The sequence below is a fragment of the Homalodisca vitripennis genome, chromosome 3 (assembly GCF_021130785.1).
Source record: "Homalodisca vitripennis isolate AUS2020 chromosome 3, UT_GWSS_2.1, whole genome shotgun sequence".
NCBI lineage: Eukaryota > Metazoa > Arthropoda > Insecta > Hemiptera > Cicadellidae > Homalodisca > Homalodisca vitripennis.
Window position 1 is genome coordinate 111,897,421 of NC_060209.1, and position 17,134 is coordinate 111,914,554.

Sequence of the window (17,134 nt, forward strand, 5' to 3'; positions counted from 1 at the left end):
TGAGAATATCTTCTATGAAACCAATGTTTAATCTACGTGAAACGAATAGTATCAGATTTGTAAACAAAACTTCATTGTAACCTTCAAGGTCAGAGAGAAAGCTCTGAGTCTGAACAAACCAGTTTTTGGCTTCTATGACGTAACATTTCATAGATAAATAAATATAAATTATTTTTAATTTTTCACGAACTCATAAGACCATTGCCAATATTTCGGTTATCATAATTATCTGTGTAATGGTTTACTGTGTTTTCTTTAATTCTCCTTGGTTCTAATTTAAGTATCAGAGGGCATAGGCCTGAAGAGGTGCACAACCGTTTGTGAATAAAAACTATAAGGCAGTATAATACGTGCGCAAAATTTCGATGCCAAATGGTTTCTGATATCTTCGTAGATTCCAGGGGTCAAATCTGTGACAGGGACAGATTTCAGACTCAGCCTCACTAAGAGAAAAGTGAACTGGAGCAAATTCTACATACTCATTGAATCAACCCATCACACCAAAGCTACGATATGTGTAGGACTGTAGGTTGCTTCACTATGCTTTGGGATCGTATCTAAAACACCGTAATGCACTCAATTGTGCACCTGATAAGACAATGAGAATACCTGTTCACCTAGATTACTCTATATTTTGTAGTGCAGGTGTCTCTAATGTCGAAACGATACAAAAAGTTAGTGTAGAGCCTCATCGTCACCGAATGTTGTTGGATCTCTTCAGACCAACATGACTCCAAATTTCAGCAGTCGAGTCTTAGACAGCGTCAGATTTACGACGGTGCACTAAGATGAAGGTGAACCGGAGCAAACCCAACATTCACACTTTTAGCATCTCCGCCCTTTACACTCCATAACCTTTAGACTCCATTAACACGTTATCCACACTGTAACTAAATCTCGCCACGCCCCTTAAAGTGAATCTTGATGATTTGTAGCAAAAACTTCCATCTCGTATCAAGGTAACTCATTACAAGTTGATCCGGATGAACACAGATGTTTTCTGTGCAGCACAACAAAAACAGTTTATAGTTCACCACAGTTAATATCACGCGTTCCAAAGTATTAAGATTGGAGTTTAAACAGTGTATTCTGTGGCTGGAGCCTGGGGCAGGTGGGTACCGTGTGGCCGTCTGTACGGTACGCATGTCTGTATGTGTACATGTGTATGTAGGTCAGCAGCGCTGAGTCACCGCGCGCCGTCTCCAGACCTGCTCCATCCATCATACAGTGCTCAATTGAAAGTGACTCGGTCTGGAAGCATTTACCGATCGAACACTTTGATCTTGCCGCTATCGTGGCAGCAGAGTTACCGAGTGAACAAAACGACTGTTCAACACTGATGGCGAGTTAGGATATGATTAAGTGCTCACTATACTCTCACCCCTTGATAACGACAACGAGGTTACGTTGGAATATTGTCGAAACAGTATATAGCATCAGTAATATAGTGAGCCAAAATTCTGTGAAAAGTGAAATGGCTCTCGCATTTTGTTGTAGCTCTAGAATTACTAAATTTAATTGGTGCCATGTTGATACAAGGTTGGCGCCACACCACGTGCTGCGTAACAGGTTTGCTAAGGTGGTATGGTGAATTTACGATCTATAGCTCATTGCGTTATCCAGACTTTCTTCAAAATAAATAAACAGATATACAGGCAGACAATCATACAAAAAATAATTTGACACAAAAATTACTCATCATAAAACTTATTATCGAAGTTTTATGAAAAATATAAAGTCTGCATAATTATGAAATCTTTTCTAGACAAATCTTGATACCATGATAGATTCATAGTTTTGTTCATAAAAATGGTTTCCATATAATTGCTTGAGTAATAAACGTCTACTTGCCAAGTCTGTATAAAGTTATGTTGTATGTGTTGGGGATAGTTTGGCTACATTTTTTATATGTCACATGTTTGAATCTCTTTCGGGTGTATTGAGTTTGTTTACAAAATTTATTTATTTTGATATTTTCTCGTTACCATCATGTTTACCTGTAAAACCACTGTACAAATTTTTTTTAGCGCTCAGTCAAATCCCTTGGAATAACCTACACCATCAACGACCTCAATGTTTCTCATCTAGAAATTAAGCCCCATGCACAATTTCAAGTCTATAGGTCAGATCGTTTACGATATATCGTGCGGACAGACGGACAGGATAGAGACAGACATACATGCAGATATAAATGAAATTTTTTCTGCTCCACAAGTGGTAGGTCACTCAAGAAAGACCAGAATAGTGAAATAAATAAATTATTATCATGTATACAAAAATATCAGACTCTGAAATTTAATTTGACTATTTATGTTACTCTTTCAGTGACCTACAAAGTATCCACGTTGTAATAAAGATGATTTTATTTCAAAATGTATATTTAAATTAAAACTATATATACAAATATGTGTTAGATAATACATGTTTGAAGAAATATTTAATTTTAATTTAAATAACATAATTAAAAACTTGTTTACAATAGTATAATTTTGTATAAGAACGAAACTCAACAACAAGAATAATATCAATGGCAAAAGGAACCCGAACAGTCAATGAGATTAAAATACCATTAATTAATTGCTTATGAGACTCTAGAGGAAGCACAGTAACAGATGCAGAGGACGCGAGTATTGCCAGTAAGCGTCCAGCGGAGATGCCTGGCGCCAATTTGCAGTAGAGCTGCACAGCTGCAGAAGCAGAAGGTTCACATTGTGGTCACCAAGTGCTCACATTGGTTTCGAGGAGATATGTCTGCAATAATAAGCAGAAAAATACATAGAGAGAATAAGTTTTAGGCACAGAAGTCTGTAATTTTGGATTAAATGTGACTTCCCACACTAACCAGGCGATCTACACATCAGCCATTTTGTAAATTCAAGCACGTGGACAGAGTTAACGAAGTAAAGTGTTCACTAATACAGGATCCAAAAAGTACAGAATTATATCAAAAGACTCCTAATCTAAAAACAGATATGTATTGTCTAAATAACTGCTGATAATGTTCGGTATCGTAAATGAAACTTAGAGTGTGTGATAAGATCGACAAAAACAAATTATTTACCTTAGTTGTAGTGATGTAGACATATAACATGTTTTATAGTAAGGTTACAGTAGTATCAGTGTGAAACTCACTGTGGCGTTCCATAGTCAATATGTTAATGGTGGTGACTTGCCAGGTCGTCGTCACTCGGCCATTGTACATCTCCCAAATCTCTACATCTCTACATGCCCATATAAACACATATAATTCCACAATATTTTATAGAAATTTGACTTTACAAACTATCAAAGAGCCTTTGCAACAAAGGACTATCTCTATACCCATCGGCGGAAAGCTTGGGAGTAAATGTAGAGATTCACGTTTATGAAGGTCTTAAAACGGATGTGAAGAATTCAAGAGTTAATTTTATGGTGAGAGAGGAGGCTGTTATGCACAGGAAGGTGTTCCTTCCTTAATAAGCATATTATTTGGACCGGTTCGGAGCGTTCTCTTTATGCGGACAGGAATTTAACGATTTTTGCATAGCTCGCATAATGACAGTAGTCCACACATTTTTTGTAGTGTTTGTTTGTCTCAGGTCCTGCAGATATCTCCTCTCCTTAATCAACCCAGGGATTTAAAAGTCCTCCCACGACAATACCGTTCACAAAAGTTCCTAAAGCATCACAATGGATATCCTAATTTTTAATATCCTATCTGGGGTTCATTCTGAGCTAGTTACCATGCGTCGTAGAAAACTGCTCAATTTTTCAACGTTGCTACTAAATCAAACGGTTCACTTGAAACTGATGTTTAAGGTTTTTATATTTATAGTTTTGACATGTATAAGTTTTTAAATTATGATTCCTCAACATATCCTTGTACTATAGTGTCACTTGCCGCGGATCTTGTTGTCTCAGTGGACAAGGTCTTATTTTGGGCCCTACATATCACCGACTGTACATCGCTGTTGTCACAGGATACATCAAAATCTGCTTCAAACCTTCGTCTCCATATTAAAATTGTTCATCACGTGTACAAATAGAATACTAAACAATAAATACGTGAGTCATATATTTCTTTAAAATGACTCTATATTAATAGTCACTATATTAAGTTGTACTTCCTCATTAGAGGAAGTACAACTTAATAAACTTAATCAGAACACTAATGAAGAAGAAAACAAGAAAATTAATAACATTCTTTGCAATACATAGGATTCCCGGAAATCCATAAATAACTTGAAACGATATATTAAATAATAAGCAGTTTTAAAATAGCAAACTAATAAATAGATAATAAAAACTTTAGAAAGACTGACTTCTGTAAAATGTTGTTAAGGTTATTTATTTTGTACGTTTATTATAAATTCTATATACGCATATTATTTTATAATACTAATATTATAACTAACTAGATCAAGTGTAAATGAAACAAGGGACCTTATAAATACTATAATAACCTGTTTAATGCTTAAAGAATGCTTAATTCATATAAATAAAATATTAGTAGGCAATTGAATAATATTAAAATGATGTTTGAAGTGTCATTAATAACTCTGTACTCACTTTATTCGCATCACCTTACTTGTTCGAAAGTACGTAGTCCATACACTTTCTAGTGTATCTTCCATATTACGTTATGATACAGTAATTTGATAGTATGTTTATTGCATAAACCTTTTTATATTACGGTAAAGGCTGATCAATTAATGTCTTGTTATCTTTCATACTAATAAAAGCTAATGTGTACTTTTAACTGTGAATTACGAATACGACTAAACCAACTGCGGGCATCGACATTAATTTCATTCTCACCAACTTAAGTACTTGTTTCTGTTTTTTGGATTTAAAGTGCTAAAGGACCAGCTCAGGTTCACTTTTTACAATCCACTGGTACATGAGATGTACAATGGTACATCTGAGTAACAACTATTCCTGACTTACAATTAAGACGTTTAACTATGAATGTACAAATTACGTGGACTAATTTGCTGCACTTATTGGCTGAGCGTTCGTGAAGTTTCATTTCTTGAACGAATTGGCCTATCGACTTTAAATGTTGCATTGCTTCTTTTCTGTATATTATGTAACATCGAGTTTAATGACAGTACATGTTACTTAATGAGCTATGGATAAGTTTAGTTAAAAGTTGTAAATTCATATTGTAGTTAACCGCCATGACAAAAAAATTGCAGAGTAAATAAATTAGTACGCAAATTGAGTGAAATATGAGGTTGTAACACATGTACGTAGCTTTAGACTTGTATGCATCCTTGGCGAAGGCTGTTACACGAAATGTTTGTGACGTACACCTTATTTCTATAAGTATTTAAGTAAAATAAGAAAAGATAATCGTTTAGTGACGTTTTCAATGTATCTGAGATGCTATGAAATAATTTTACTTAATTTTATGCTGCACGTCTAAAGGACGCAGCTAGTACACTGAGAGGTTACTCGATTGCCTATCCTCCGGGCGTAACATGCCATTACACCAAATTTTGACATTTTCAGTATAATTATTACATTGATAATAAGAAGAAGATTATAATTATAATTACATTATATTATAATTGTATTACTGTATACTGAATAACTTATTATGAGTTAATTGTTTTTTAATAATAAATTAATAATAACGCAACTATTTTTAACCCTCAAAATTCTCTATTTAATTATTATGACTAGGCTGACATCTTAAGAGCAAGATTTTTATTGTCATTGAACAGTTTCTAGGAATTTGGAACTTGCATCACAAGAATTATGACTGTTTACTTCTTTTAACTGTTGTCTCAATGTAAGACACGATCAACTCGCTTGTTACTGAAATACATAAAAATGTTCTTTTTTTACTATTATATGTTTGTCTGTTCACATAAAAATATCTGTTTCTGTCTGTATAAAGTTATGCCAATGTTGTGAGAGCTGGTCCGATGCGATGTGGCAATTGTATCTTACTTGTAAGGGCAAAAGTGATCATTTGTTGGCATAAATAATATATTAAATTTATATTTTTTAATATATATTTTATTCTATTATTGATAACTACATTATTTTTCTCGTTTTAAATTTGCAAATTGATTTACTACGAAATCTTGTAAAAGTGCCAGTCTAAGTTATAATACAACATAACGCAATTTTCATATATTTTAATAATCATATAAACAGTGAAAACCTTTATACTAAGGTTCAAATATTTTAATCAGGAATGAAAAACAAATTCATATCCACTATCTTGCGGGAAAGAATTGCGATTGTTTTCAAAGTAAGGGGAAGGCAATGTTAGTATTATTTAAATGTTGAAATGAATCTTGGTTCTTAATAGGATTAAATGTATCTTAACGCTGAAGGAGCATGAATAATAACGATGTTGAAATGCTTTATCACTACAATACTGTAATAATTATTATTATTACACTAGTGCGATGTAAAATCAACCAAAGAAAATAATACTTTATAAAATTGTACATTTGATGAATGCATCATTCACAAAGTATGTTACTAAGCGTTTTTAACGCTTTTTATATAATATTTGAGTAATGATTTGTTAGAACTATAATGCCATAGTTAACTGTGTAAGACGTACTAAAACTTATTAAAGTTAGTTGCCAGTAATATTGTACCTCATACCTTATAATATACATATATACACACACACACACACACACACACACACACACACACACACACACACACACACACACACACACACACACACACACACACACACACACACACACACACACACACACACACACACACACACACACACACACACACACACACACACACACAGATATATATATATATATATATATATATATATATATATATATACAGGGTGGAAAAAAAGTATGGAAACGCTTTCACTAATTTTGTATGGCTTCACTTATACAAATTAAATTTTGCACATCACCACTTGTATTAAGAACCTAGTTTTTGAGACCAGTGGGGACATTTTATCTTTTCAGGGGGACGGCCCGTGAGGAGTCGGACGAAAATCTTAAATGTAAGCATAGGCCGAGTTTGGTATCAAATTAAAGGTCTAGTAAAGAGAAACTCATTACCGCAAACCGCACTTAAAAAGGTTGACCCTATCCAGAGTACGGGCCGTTTGAATTTCATAAGTAACGTTTGATTAATTATTATTTCTCCGCAATTTCACAGTCTCAAGTAAACTGTTCTGACTGAAAATGACACTTTATGGAACACAATTATCCAAAAGAATTAAATTAAAAATTATCTATGTATTACAAAAAATAACCATACCTTTTAAATGAGGTGCTCAAACTGCTCTCCGAACACTTGTTGGCAATGAGCTAGTCTATTATAAAAACCTACTGCAGTCACATTTTGAAGCATCTCGGGTGTAATTCTTCTTGCTTCTTCTAATAAACGATTTGTCAGCTCCTCAATGTTGGCTGGTTTAGTTTTATACACATTATCTTTTAAGAAGCCCCACAAAAAGAAATCTAGTGGATTAAGATCCGGTGACCTAGCCGGCCACTCAACGGTACCCCTGCGACCAATCCAACGGTTACGAAACACTTCATCTAACAGATTGCGCACCCGCAAATAGTAATGGGGCGGTGCTCCATCTTGCTGAAACCATACTGCATTAAAATTTGCCCCAAGAAGAGCACGCACTGCTGGCAAAATGTTATTTGTCAACATATTGAAATAAATTTCGCCTGTTAGATTTCCATCTATCACAAACAGTCCTACAATTTTATTGTTTATTATTCCAGCCCACATATTCACTTTCTGAGGCCTTTGTGTGTGGCCTTCTATCATCCAGTGTGGATTATGGTCGGCCCAGTGACGGCAATTATGCCTATTAACTTGTCCATTAACAAAGAATGTAGCTTCATCAGAAAACAATATCGAACTTAAAAAATTTTGAATTTCGTCACACTTTCTCATTATTATTTCGCAAAATTCATTCCTTCGATCAAAATCATCCTCTGCAAGTTGTTGGGTTAGGGTTACTTTAAAAGGGTGATAGTTGTTTTTGTGTAAAACAATCAAAACTGAGGTATGGCTCATATCAAGATCTTCTGCAGCCACTCTGGCTGAGGTGCTGGGATTTTCAACAAATGTTTGGAGTACATCCAAAGATTTTTGTTCATTTGTTGCCGATTTAGGCCTGCCACTTCTTTCGCGATCTTTGACTGTTCTAGTTTCTTCAAATCTTTTTACTGTCTTAAACACTGTTGACTTACTAATTGGGGGTCTATCAAGAAAAGTGTCATTAAACAAATGCGCTGTTTCTTCATAGGGACGAACTAGATATCCATACCCACGCATCATAAGCAGCGTGATTCTCTCAAACTCACTAAGTGACATTGCTTTTAAAACTAGTAGAATAAAATGTAAACACTTAAGTAAAAAAATTTATAACTATCGCAGTACCTTCTAGTGAAGACTTTCAACTTTATCTTACGTGGACGAAATTATAACGTAGACTAAAAACCAAGCTGATATTAAAAATACAAAACTTTGGAGTTTTGCTGTGACAGTACTGTTTGTATTGCCTAAACCAGTTTATGTTTGCCTGAGATAAAAGGGCTGGAGAGACTGGACCTGTTCTTGAAGACAAGACAGGAAAACCCCTATTTACTGTTATCCAACAAATGTAGAGATAAAAAAAATAATTTTTGTTGGAAATTGTTTTTCAAATTTACATAACCGACATAAAACATACTACTGAAAGTAAATTAGTTACTTCACAAGACAAAATAACTAAATTTCTTTGTCATGAAATTCATACGGCCCGTACTCTGGATAGGGTCAACCTTTTTAAGTGCGGTTTGCGGTAATGAGTTTCTCTTTACTAGACCTTTAATTTGATACCAAACTCGGCCTATGCTTACATTTAAGATTTTCGTCCGACTCCTCACGGGCCGTCCCCCTGAAAAGATAAAATGTTCCCACTGGTCTCAAAAACTAGGTTCTTAATACAAGTGGTGATGTGCAAAATTTAATTTGTATAAGTGAAGCCATACAAAATTAGTGAAAGCGTTTCCATACTTTTTTTCCACCCTGTATATATATATATATATATGTCTCGTTTTGCACAATCATATTTGGGGTTTTGTCATTTCATCGTGCAGATTTTGGGGCTAGCTTCCAGGCTGCTGAGGGCAATCAAACTTTTTATAGATGCAAGCAGATAGCACACTTTGGAATTTTGATCTGTTACTTTGTGAAAGGCAAATTCTTTTAAAATTAAACGTGCAGCTCCTTCACAGAAAAAATGTTTAAGGTGTTGTACTATTCAACATAAGCGTCTATAAGACATTTGCCTGGTATCTTCCAAATGTAAATAATATTTCGGTGTTAAAAAATTACGTTCTAAACAAAAATAGCAAATCTTTACTTATTGTTTTAACCTATTAAATAAATATAAATGATATTTCAAACTCTTCAACAGCATTCATACAAAAGTCAGTGATAGCAATAAAAGGCATTAACATTCATGTATATTTATTTTTTTATATATGTTCGATATTGTGTTTCCATTCGAACATTACAAAAAATGCTCCCTTATTTAATATAGCATTCTTTTAATTCTATATTCGTAAAATTTAGAAGAGAATAGCAAATAAAATGATTATAACAAGTATGTGTAACTTAAAAAGTTCCCTTTCTAACTCTTGACTCGTCCTTAGTTAAAATGAACATTTCAGCATAATAAACTAAAATCAGATCTTTCAATCTGATATAATTCCGAATTTGTTATTTACAGTAAACGTTACAGACGTTATAATATATTGTAGAAGTACATAAGCTGTTAGTTAACAGGTGTAATTGAGTGTAATTTAACGTGAAAATTTATGTTTAATGTTGGCTGGAAACATTTATATTATTACAACTTCTGGCTCACAGAAATAAAACAATGAATGGGTTGTTCTAAAGGGTTGTTGTTTTATGAATTGTTTTGGTCTTTGTGTTACATAATCGATGCCGTCTAGTACTCTATTTGTTTTTGTTTTCTCCCTTAAGGTTAGACATGTTTTGCAGAAGTTTGTCAGATACTTTCCTATATATGCACGCTCTTTATATTGCACATGGAACAGAAACATGGGATATAGGACAATTTAAATAGAAGAAAGATACAAATGTACTGTACTCGCATTATTATAACAAATAGTTTATAACAAAGCTGCGAATCTCAAAAACAGCAGTAGAACCTTCTGGCTAGGATTTCAGTAATGATATGTTCTAGGCGAAAATTAAATACCAAATACTTATTTTTAACGGATTTAAAGTTATTTGAAAGTTCTTGAGATTGGAATGTTAGTATAAACTAGTGCCAGCTTTCTCTTATGTAAATATTATTACTAATTCATTGTATATAACCTAACGAGTAAATATTTAATAAGACGTATCTTTGCTTTTAGGCACAGTGTGAGGATTATTAACAGTTTAAAACAATTCACAGTAGTAAATCAATTATATTACAGAATGCATACAGTTCAATAACGTGTGAACAGTAGCGTGTCATGAACTTTCTTACACTGATAGAAATTAAAACAAAATTGAATAGTGTATATTTCATTCAGTAGTTATTAAATTGTCACTCTGAAAAATTTATACTAAGATTTGCAAATAAAAAATTGGAAATTCAACCGCTGGAATTTGTTAACAATCTATTATTTGTCGTAAAATATGTAATGTGCAAGAGAAAAATACGAAATGTTGAATATGATATAAGAATGTAGAGTGCAACTTATCCTCGTAGAGTTCCAAGTCTTTCAGATCTCTGATGTAACGTTGATCTTCCTCTACCATGGAAAATATTTATGGCAAACATATATAACTACATGAAAACTAGCAATTTATAACTTGTATTTCGTGTTTCCACGGAAATGCGTAAATACATTTGGTTATTGTTGAGAGTGTTTATTTCTCAGTGATTGACCAGAACATTTAGGTCCAAACCTTATGTTAATTATTGATCCAGGCTATGGTGGTTTGGGAGAATAGCCTGTGGCCTCAGAGTGGACAAGATTTTAATGTCAGTTCTCTTAATGACAACTAAATCGGTTCGCTGACACGCTCAGCCAATAAAAAGAAATAACTGTAATTTATTGACCACAGAGCACAAACATTTATAAAACTTCAGTACAATTCATGTAATAATAATGTTTTTATCAATTACTACCAAAGACACAAAAGGTATGTTATTTGAAACAAATAAAGAAGTTCTTTAATATATTTTTGCACAGCCTATACACGATTGTCTAATCTTGTGGTTATTGTATTAAAAAAATTTTATAAATAAAAGTGAGTAGAATGAAATTATTCTCTTTTCCATAGTAAATAAAAAACTAAAAAACTAGTTTTTTGAAATATTCAAAATAAAATCATTATTATCGAAGGGGAAAAAGAAATGAGTGAAAAACGATGGGAATGGTAGGATAAGTTTAGTGCTTGTACCCACAAAATGTATTCATATTAGCTGAATCTGAGATTCCTAGCTGTTATTCCTATAGGCAAAACACCGCGTTAAATATGTCCAGATCACGAAACAGTAAGGACTTCTGAAATAGAACCAATAAGGTGGAGTGGTTATCCCGTTACAGATTCTACTTGGCTGCCGAAGTAACGAAATGTTCAGAAAATGTCGAATTTTGAATCTGTAAATAACTGGATGTTTTTCTGTAGTAGAATTCTTAATGTGATATGAGTTTAACTTGCCGAATAATGTTAACGCTGGAAACTTCGTCAAATGATTATTTGTGACAGGCTGAACGTGTTATTACATTTCATTCGTGTTCAGAGATTATTAACGGATAATCTAACGTATTTTGAGTAAAGTTTCCATTTAATTTGGTAATTGTATATTATTGGATTCTTATTACAGATTATTTCTGTTTCAGCGTGGCAGGCTTTTGGAGCAGCAAAGTGGAAGAGGAGAGCTCAGCAACGGAGTCATGGAGCTCGGGAGAGTACTCCCACCACCCTCCCATCATGAAGAGCCCGTCCAGAGGCGGCGTGGAAGAGGTCGTCGACGGGAGTATGGGAGAACTCACTCCGCACTTCAGTCGGGGTTCCTACCGCAAGTACATGAACCAGCTGATCAGAGGAAACTCGGATACGGAGATCAGCAACGACAAGCCGTTCATGCTGGCGGACAGAGAACGGCCCAAGTCCGCAGTGTTCGTTCAGGACCAGTTACGCCGCGCTCAGCACGACATCGGCACCGCCAACCTTGCCCGCAGCAAGGTGCTGGACGGCTCCAACGACACCATTCACAACTCCGAGGAGAATGTTTTCGCGAGTGGTAATAACAAGGATGTTTTCAGTCCGGCCCGTAGAGCGATGTGTAGTTGGAGCGGGCGCCGCAAGAGTGCATCCACCTACAGTGATATGACCGCCTCCACTGAGACGCTGGTGGGTCGCGATGACAGTTGGGATGACAGCGCGAGCGCGCCCGACGCGTGTACCGGCCGTGTAAGTGTAGCGCAGTGCGAGTGTCAGTGTAAGTGTCCGAGTGGCGCATGTGAGCCCGCGGCCGCGGTGGACGACGTCCTGCAGGGCTCCTCACGTCAGCGGCGAACCGGGGTCGTGACTGCCAGTGGACTGCCCGCTTCCACCTCCTCGAGGGTTGAAGCCCTTATACAGCGTTATACACAGCTCATCCAACAACATATGGAGAAATCCGCGACCAAGTCACAGAGGAAAGCTGTAAGATCGTCCCTGCCTAATTTGGAGACGGGCGTCTCAAACAAATTTGACTGCTTGAAAAAGGATAAACTTAGTAGAAAATTGAGAAAGTTTAGTCTATCGTTTGAAAAAGAAACCACAGAAATGGGAGCCTCTCAATCGAGCTCCTCGGCGACATCTCCGACATATTTAGCGTTACCGACATTCCGGAAAAGCAAGAAGAGATTGAGCACGAGTCCCAGTAGTCTCTCTGACGAGGGATGTTCTCTGGCTGCTGCTGGCTCCTCGGAAAGTCCTGCAAGTCCCTTGAGTAGTGATGATGGCCGGGAATGGTCTTCGGCCGTGACGGGAGAAGATGCCCTCAGCAGATGTCTCAGCTCGGACTCCGCCGTCGAATGCGTCGACATAAGTGACGACGAAGAACAGAGACTCGGAGCAGAAATCGTGGAAAAGGCGGGATCGATTTCTTCTACAGAGAGCTTGAACAGGGAAGTGACTGACGATGTGGCAAGTAGCAGTAAGACCTATTTGTTGAACGAAGTTGTATCCGGGGACAGAAACGACATAGAACTGAGGAGTGACCGTTGGTTTATTGAGCACTATGGAAGTTCCGTGCTGGAGAGGCTAAACGATCGGGGAAAGACCGACACGTGGGTGGCAGACATGGGAGAGGTGAACTTGGACCGCAGGATGAGTGAGGTGGACAGTATTGAGGGGATAGATCCGGGCCAGGAAAGGAGGGAGTCCAACCTGAGTTGTTTTACGGATGACGATGAACACCCGGGTTATCGATACTTCCGTACTCCTTCTGTCGTAGTAAGTGATCATTCTGACGACCCTGCATTTGCGTCCTCTTCTATTACCCTTGAAGAAATCGAGCGATTCCGCCAGGAGTACGCTGAGAGACAGAACTCCATAGGGGACTCGTCGTCTGACTGCAGTGTGACTAGCTCGTGGAGTAATGTGTACTCGACGATTAGTGCATTAGACGCGGAGTTTGTACTGAGAACCCCGGAGAGGAAGGCATCTGACTGTAGTTCCTGCAGCACACTCAGCGGCGACGAAGATCCGGCTTGTGAGCAAGTCTTACAGGACGTGAAGACTTTTAATAAGGTAGGAATCATCTTACTAATGTAGATATATTATCTTAGGTATCTACTCTCAAAAGTTTCAAGAAAATCGAGAATTTGTTATAAACCTGCAAGTTCAAAATTCCTTCCCTTTGCATCGATGCAAAGCCAAGCTTCTCGTAAAATTGATCAGCTTAGAATTTACTAATTTGCGGTTTGACTCACTTCTGCTGCTACAGTGACAATACGTGCTAAGAGTATTCATCATTGTCTATTGATATCTCCTACAACAAATCTTTTAGATAGCCTAAAAAAAGTCAAATGGGATTAGATCAATGGATTTCACAGGCCAGTGGATGAGGACATATCTCCTAATAAATCGTTTTGGTTACTACTGATCGAGGAAAAATCACACCATATACGTATTCATTAAATCCATCTATATACAAAAAATAGATAGGTCAAGATGTAACCAGAATGACATAGAATAACATATATATACACATATATAATGTAAAACAGGATGGGTATTAATACACGACGAAAACATGGAGTTTAAAAATCACGTGTTACGTAGAGATAAGTTGTCTTCCTGCTAGCGTATCGCTAATTTCTCGATTCATTAAAAACAAGTATATTAATTTAAAAAGTTCCACAACCTGTATGTATATGAAAAATGGGCACTCTTATCAAAATCATCACATAAATAATAATAATTTTTTTATGGTGTGTAAAATTCTTTTCAAATTGTAATTATATTACCAGCAATTTATATGCTATATATTTTAAGCTAAGACATGTTAATTTTCCATGCTGAACTAAGTGTGTACTACAGAAGGTAAATACATACTTTCTGTATTAATATGAATAAAACACACGTCACTATTCGCACAGACAATAACAACTCCTCTGCTGAGTAAGTATGATAAAATGTGTAATATACAGAGTACAGCATTGAGATTTCTTTACAAGTCCGTTGCTCTTTGTGGCTGGAGAATAATATACATATGGTATCGAAATTCACTAATTTAGTTATATTTAATTAATGTAGGTACCACACAAAAATAAAATCACAACGCCCAAAAAATTAAAGAATAGCCTTTTTATATCTATATCATTACATTATATAACACACTAAGAAATAACCTTCGCTGAGCTTGATTCTTGTCAGACTGTTTTATTTTTTTGTTTTTAGTTGTATTTAGTTTTGTTTGTTCTTATTAAGACAGATAAACGTTTCAATAATTGTCAGGAAATAGTAAAATAATTCATAGGAGTAAAATGAAATGTTAGGTAATCTTAGTAATATTGGTTCTTAATGGCATGCTAATCGAATCATGAGCTGATATAAAAATGAAAAACGTTTCCTCTTGGTTTTCAACGCAAAATGACATTACCTCTTTTTATAATAACTTCTAGATTTTCTGTACTAGAAGAAAACTAAACGTAATAAAAATACAAAATCCAAGAAACATATTAGTTTTGCTTATGAATAAGATTAATATTCTTATAATGAGCGCAAAACCAATTTACTGATCTACGCGTAATATAATGAAAATACTATGTTACAATCACTATCAAAGGCAGTCACAACTTCGAGTACTTTGCAATCATAACTAGGAGTACTTCTTTTAGTGACAACGTTCCACCCACGAGCCCAAATACAAGGAAGATACACTTTGAGGGGGATTGATATTCCTTAAGAATCAGTAATTATTGGCAACTGAAATGCTCTTGTTTAGAACTGTTCTAATTTTAGATACAAAACGACAAACAATGCTAGTTAGCGTTCTATCAAGAGATGAGGAAAATTGAACAAACTGCGCATGTTGAATTTTTAAGTGCCAGATCGGTTATCTCTTGTAGCGGTAGAGTTAACAACAATAAAGAAGAATCGATGGATAGGTACGAGCTAGAACTGCAGGAGTATGATAGCAGGTGATACTAGCTAGTGTGCTCGCAACAGTGACGTCACTAACCAGATGATAACAAGTGTGAGCAACCGGCACGGTGCGGTGAAGCGTGGTTCATACCGGTCGTACTGTTTACCTGCCCTACATTCAGCATAGAGAATATTTTCTTTTAATAATAGACACAATACCGTATTCGATTATAAAATGTATTATTACTAAGCTTTTGGAATAATTTAGTAATAACCGATGGATGTCAAAGTAGTTTTATTCCTGATGTATTATAGCTAGTGTACAATTGTTATTTTTCAAGTGACTACTTCTTTTGGCGGACTATGTATGTATGTTTTACACGGCGGAAAACTTTCGTTCCTCGTCATGCGTCACGTCACGCTTGTTCGCTCTGTAGCCGCTAAGGGTGAGGTGTATCGCGGCCAATTTGATGTCAGGTCGTTTATAATCTCCATTCAGTGGCTATCCATGCATGCTAGTGAGAGGTTACTGTCGCTCTTTGTTCAAGTTATATTTTCTACAAGCTTTCAAAGTAGAATGAGGGCTTTGCCGATCCATAAACAAACCGTTATATAAACATCTGATCTGAACTAACAAAAGTTGACGTTAATGAAAATATATTAGGAGGGTAATTTAAACCACAATAACATACAACATTATACATGATTTAACTTTATAAAAACTATGTAAAATTAACAAAATCAATTCATACTCTCCTATCAATAGCTAAGACTTTAACACTAAAAACCTTCCAACGCCAAACAATCGTTGCAATCGTTGTTAGAATAAATATACGAACTACTACTAATAATAATAATGAATCCAACGTAAAATTGATTAACTTACTACATTATTTAAAAGCAGTATTTAAAGCTCAGTATAAAACCCATAAATGACATTTTTAAAGATAAATTAAATTTAACAATGCCAAACAATAAAAACCTAAGTATTACCAGATAGATGCTGTGTTTACAATATATTTATCAAGATTTTGTTTTAGGATTTTTTTTAAATTTCAGTTATTATAAACCCATAAATTCATTTTTCGAATATAATGACAATAAAATGAAGTAATTATTTCGGAAATACAAGATTGTAGTGAAAAAGGTATTGGATAAATTATAGAAAATAATATAAACGATAATAATTAAAAGGTATAAATAATTATTACTTTTAAAAAATATTACTTTAATATGAAATGAGAGAAATATTAATAAATTTTAAAAAATCTAAAACTTGTGTATGTTAAAGAATTGAGTGTCTCGTATTGTTTCAAAATATAAAAAAATAACTATTTAATTATTTACAAGCGTACTTTTTCAAGATATGTATTCACAGCCCGTCGGCCAGTCCCTTTCCATTTTTTCTTGATCTTCTGATCAACAAACGACTGAAAAAGTTGTAAGGAAGATTGCGTGCAAATAAATACGGTCACACGCGCACATAAGTATAAATATAAATCAAAATGTTTGAAAGTGACTTGTTTTCCAT

General features: G+C 35.2%; 1 protein-coding gene across 4 annotated transcripts in view; it reads left to right on the plus strand.

Annotated features, from left to right (window-relative positions):
* The window catches only part of LOC124357315, a 264,857-nt gene that overhangs the window by 64,588 nt on the left and 183,135 nt on the right, over positions 1–17,134 (plus strand). For all 4 annotated transcript variants that reach the window (XM_046808992.1, XM_046808991.1, XM_046808990.1 and 1 more), the window contains one exon: positions 11,865–13,764. In XM_046808992.1, coding sequence (XP_046664948.1) covers positions 11,956–13,764 — 1,809 coding nt within the window. In that variant the 5' untranslated portion in view covers positions 11,865–11,955. The remainder of the gene's footprint in view (positions 1–11,864; positions 13,765–17,134) is intronic.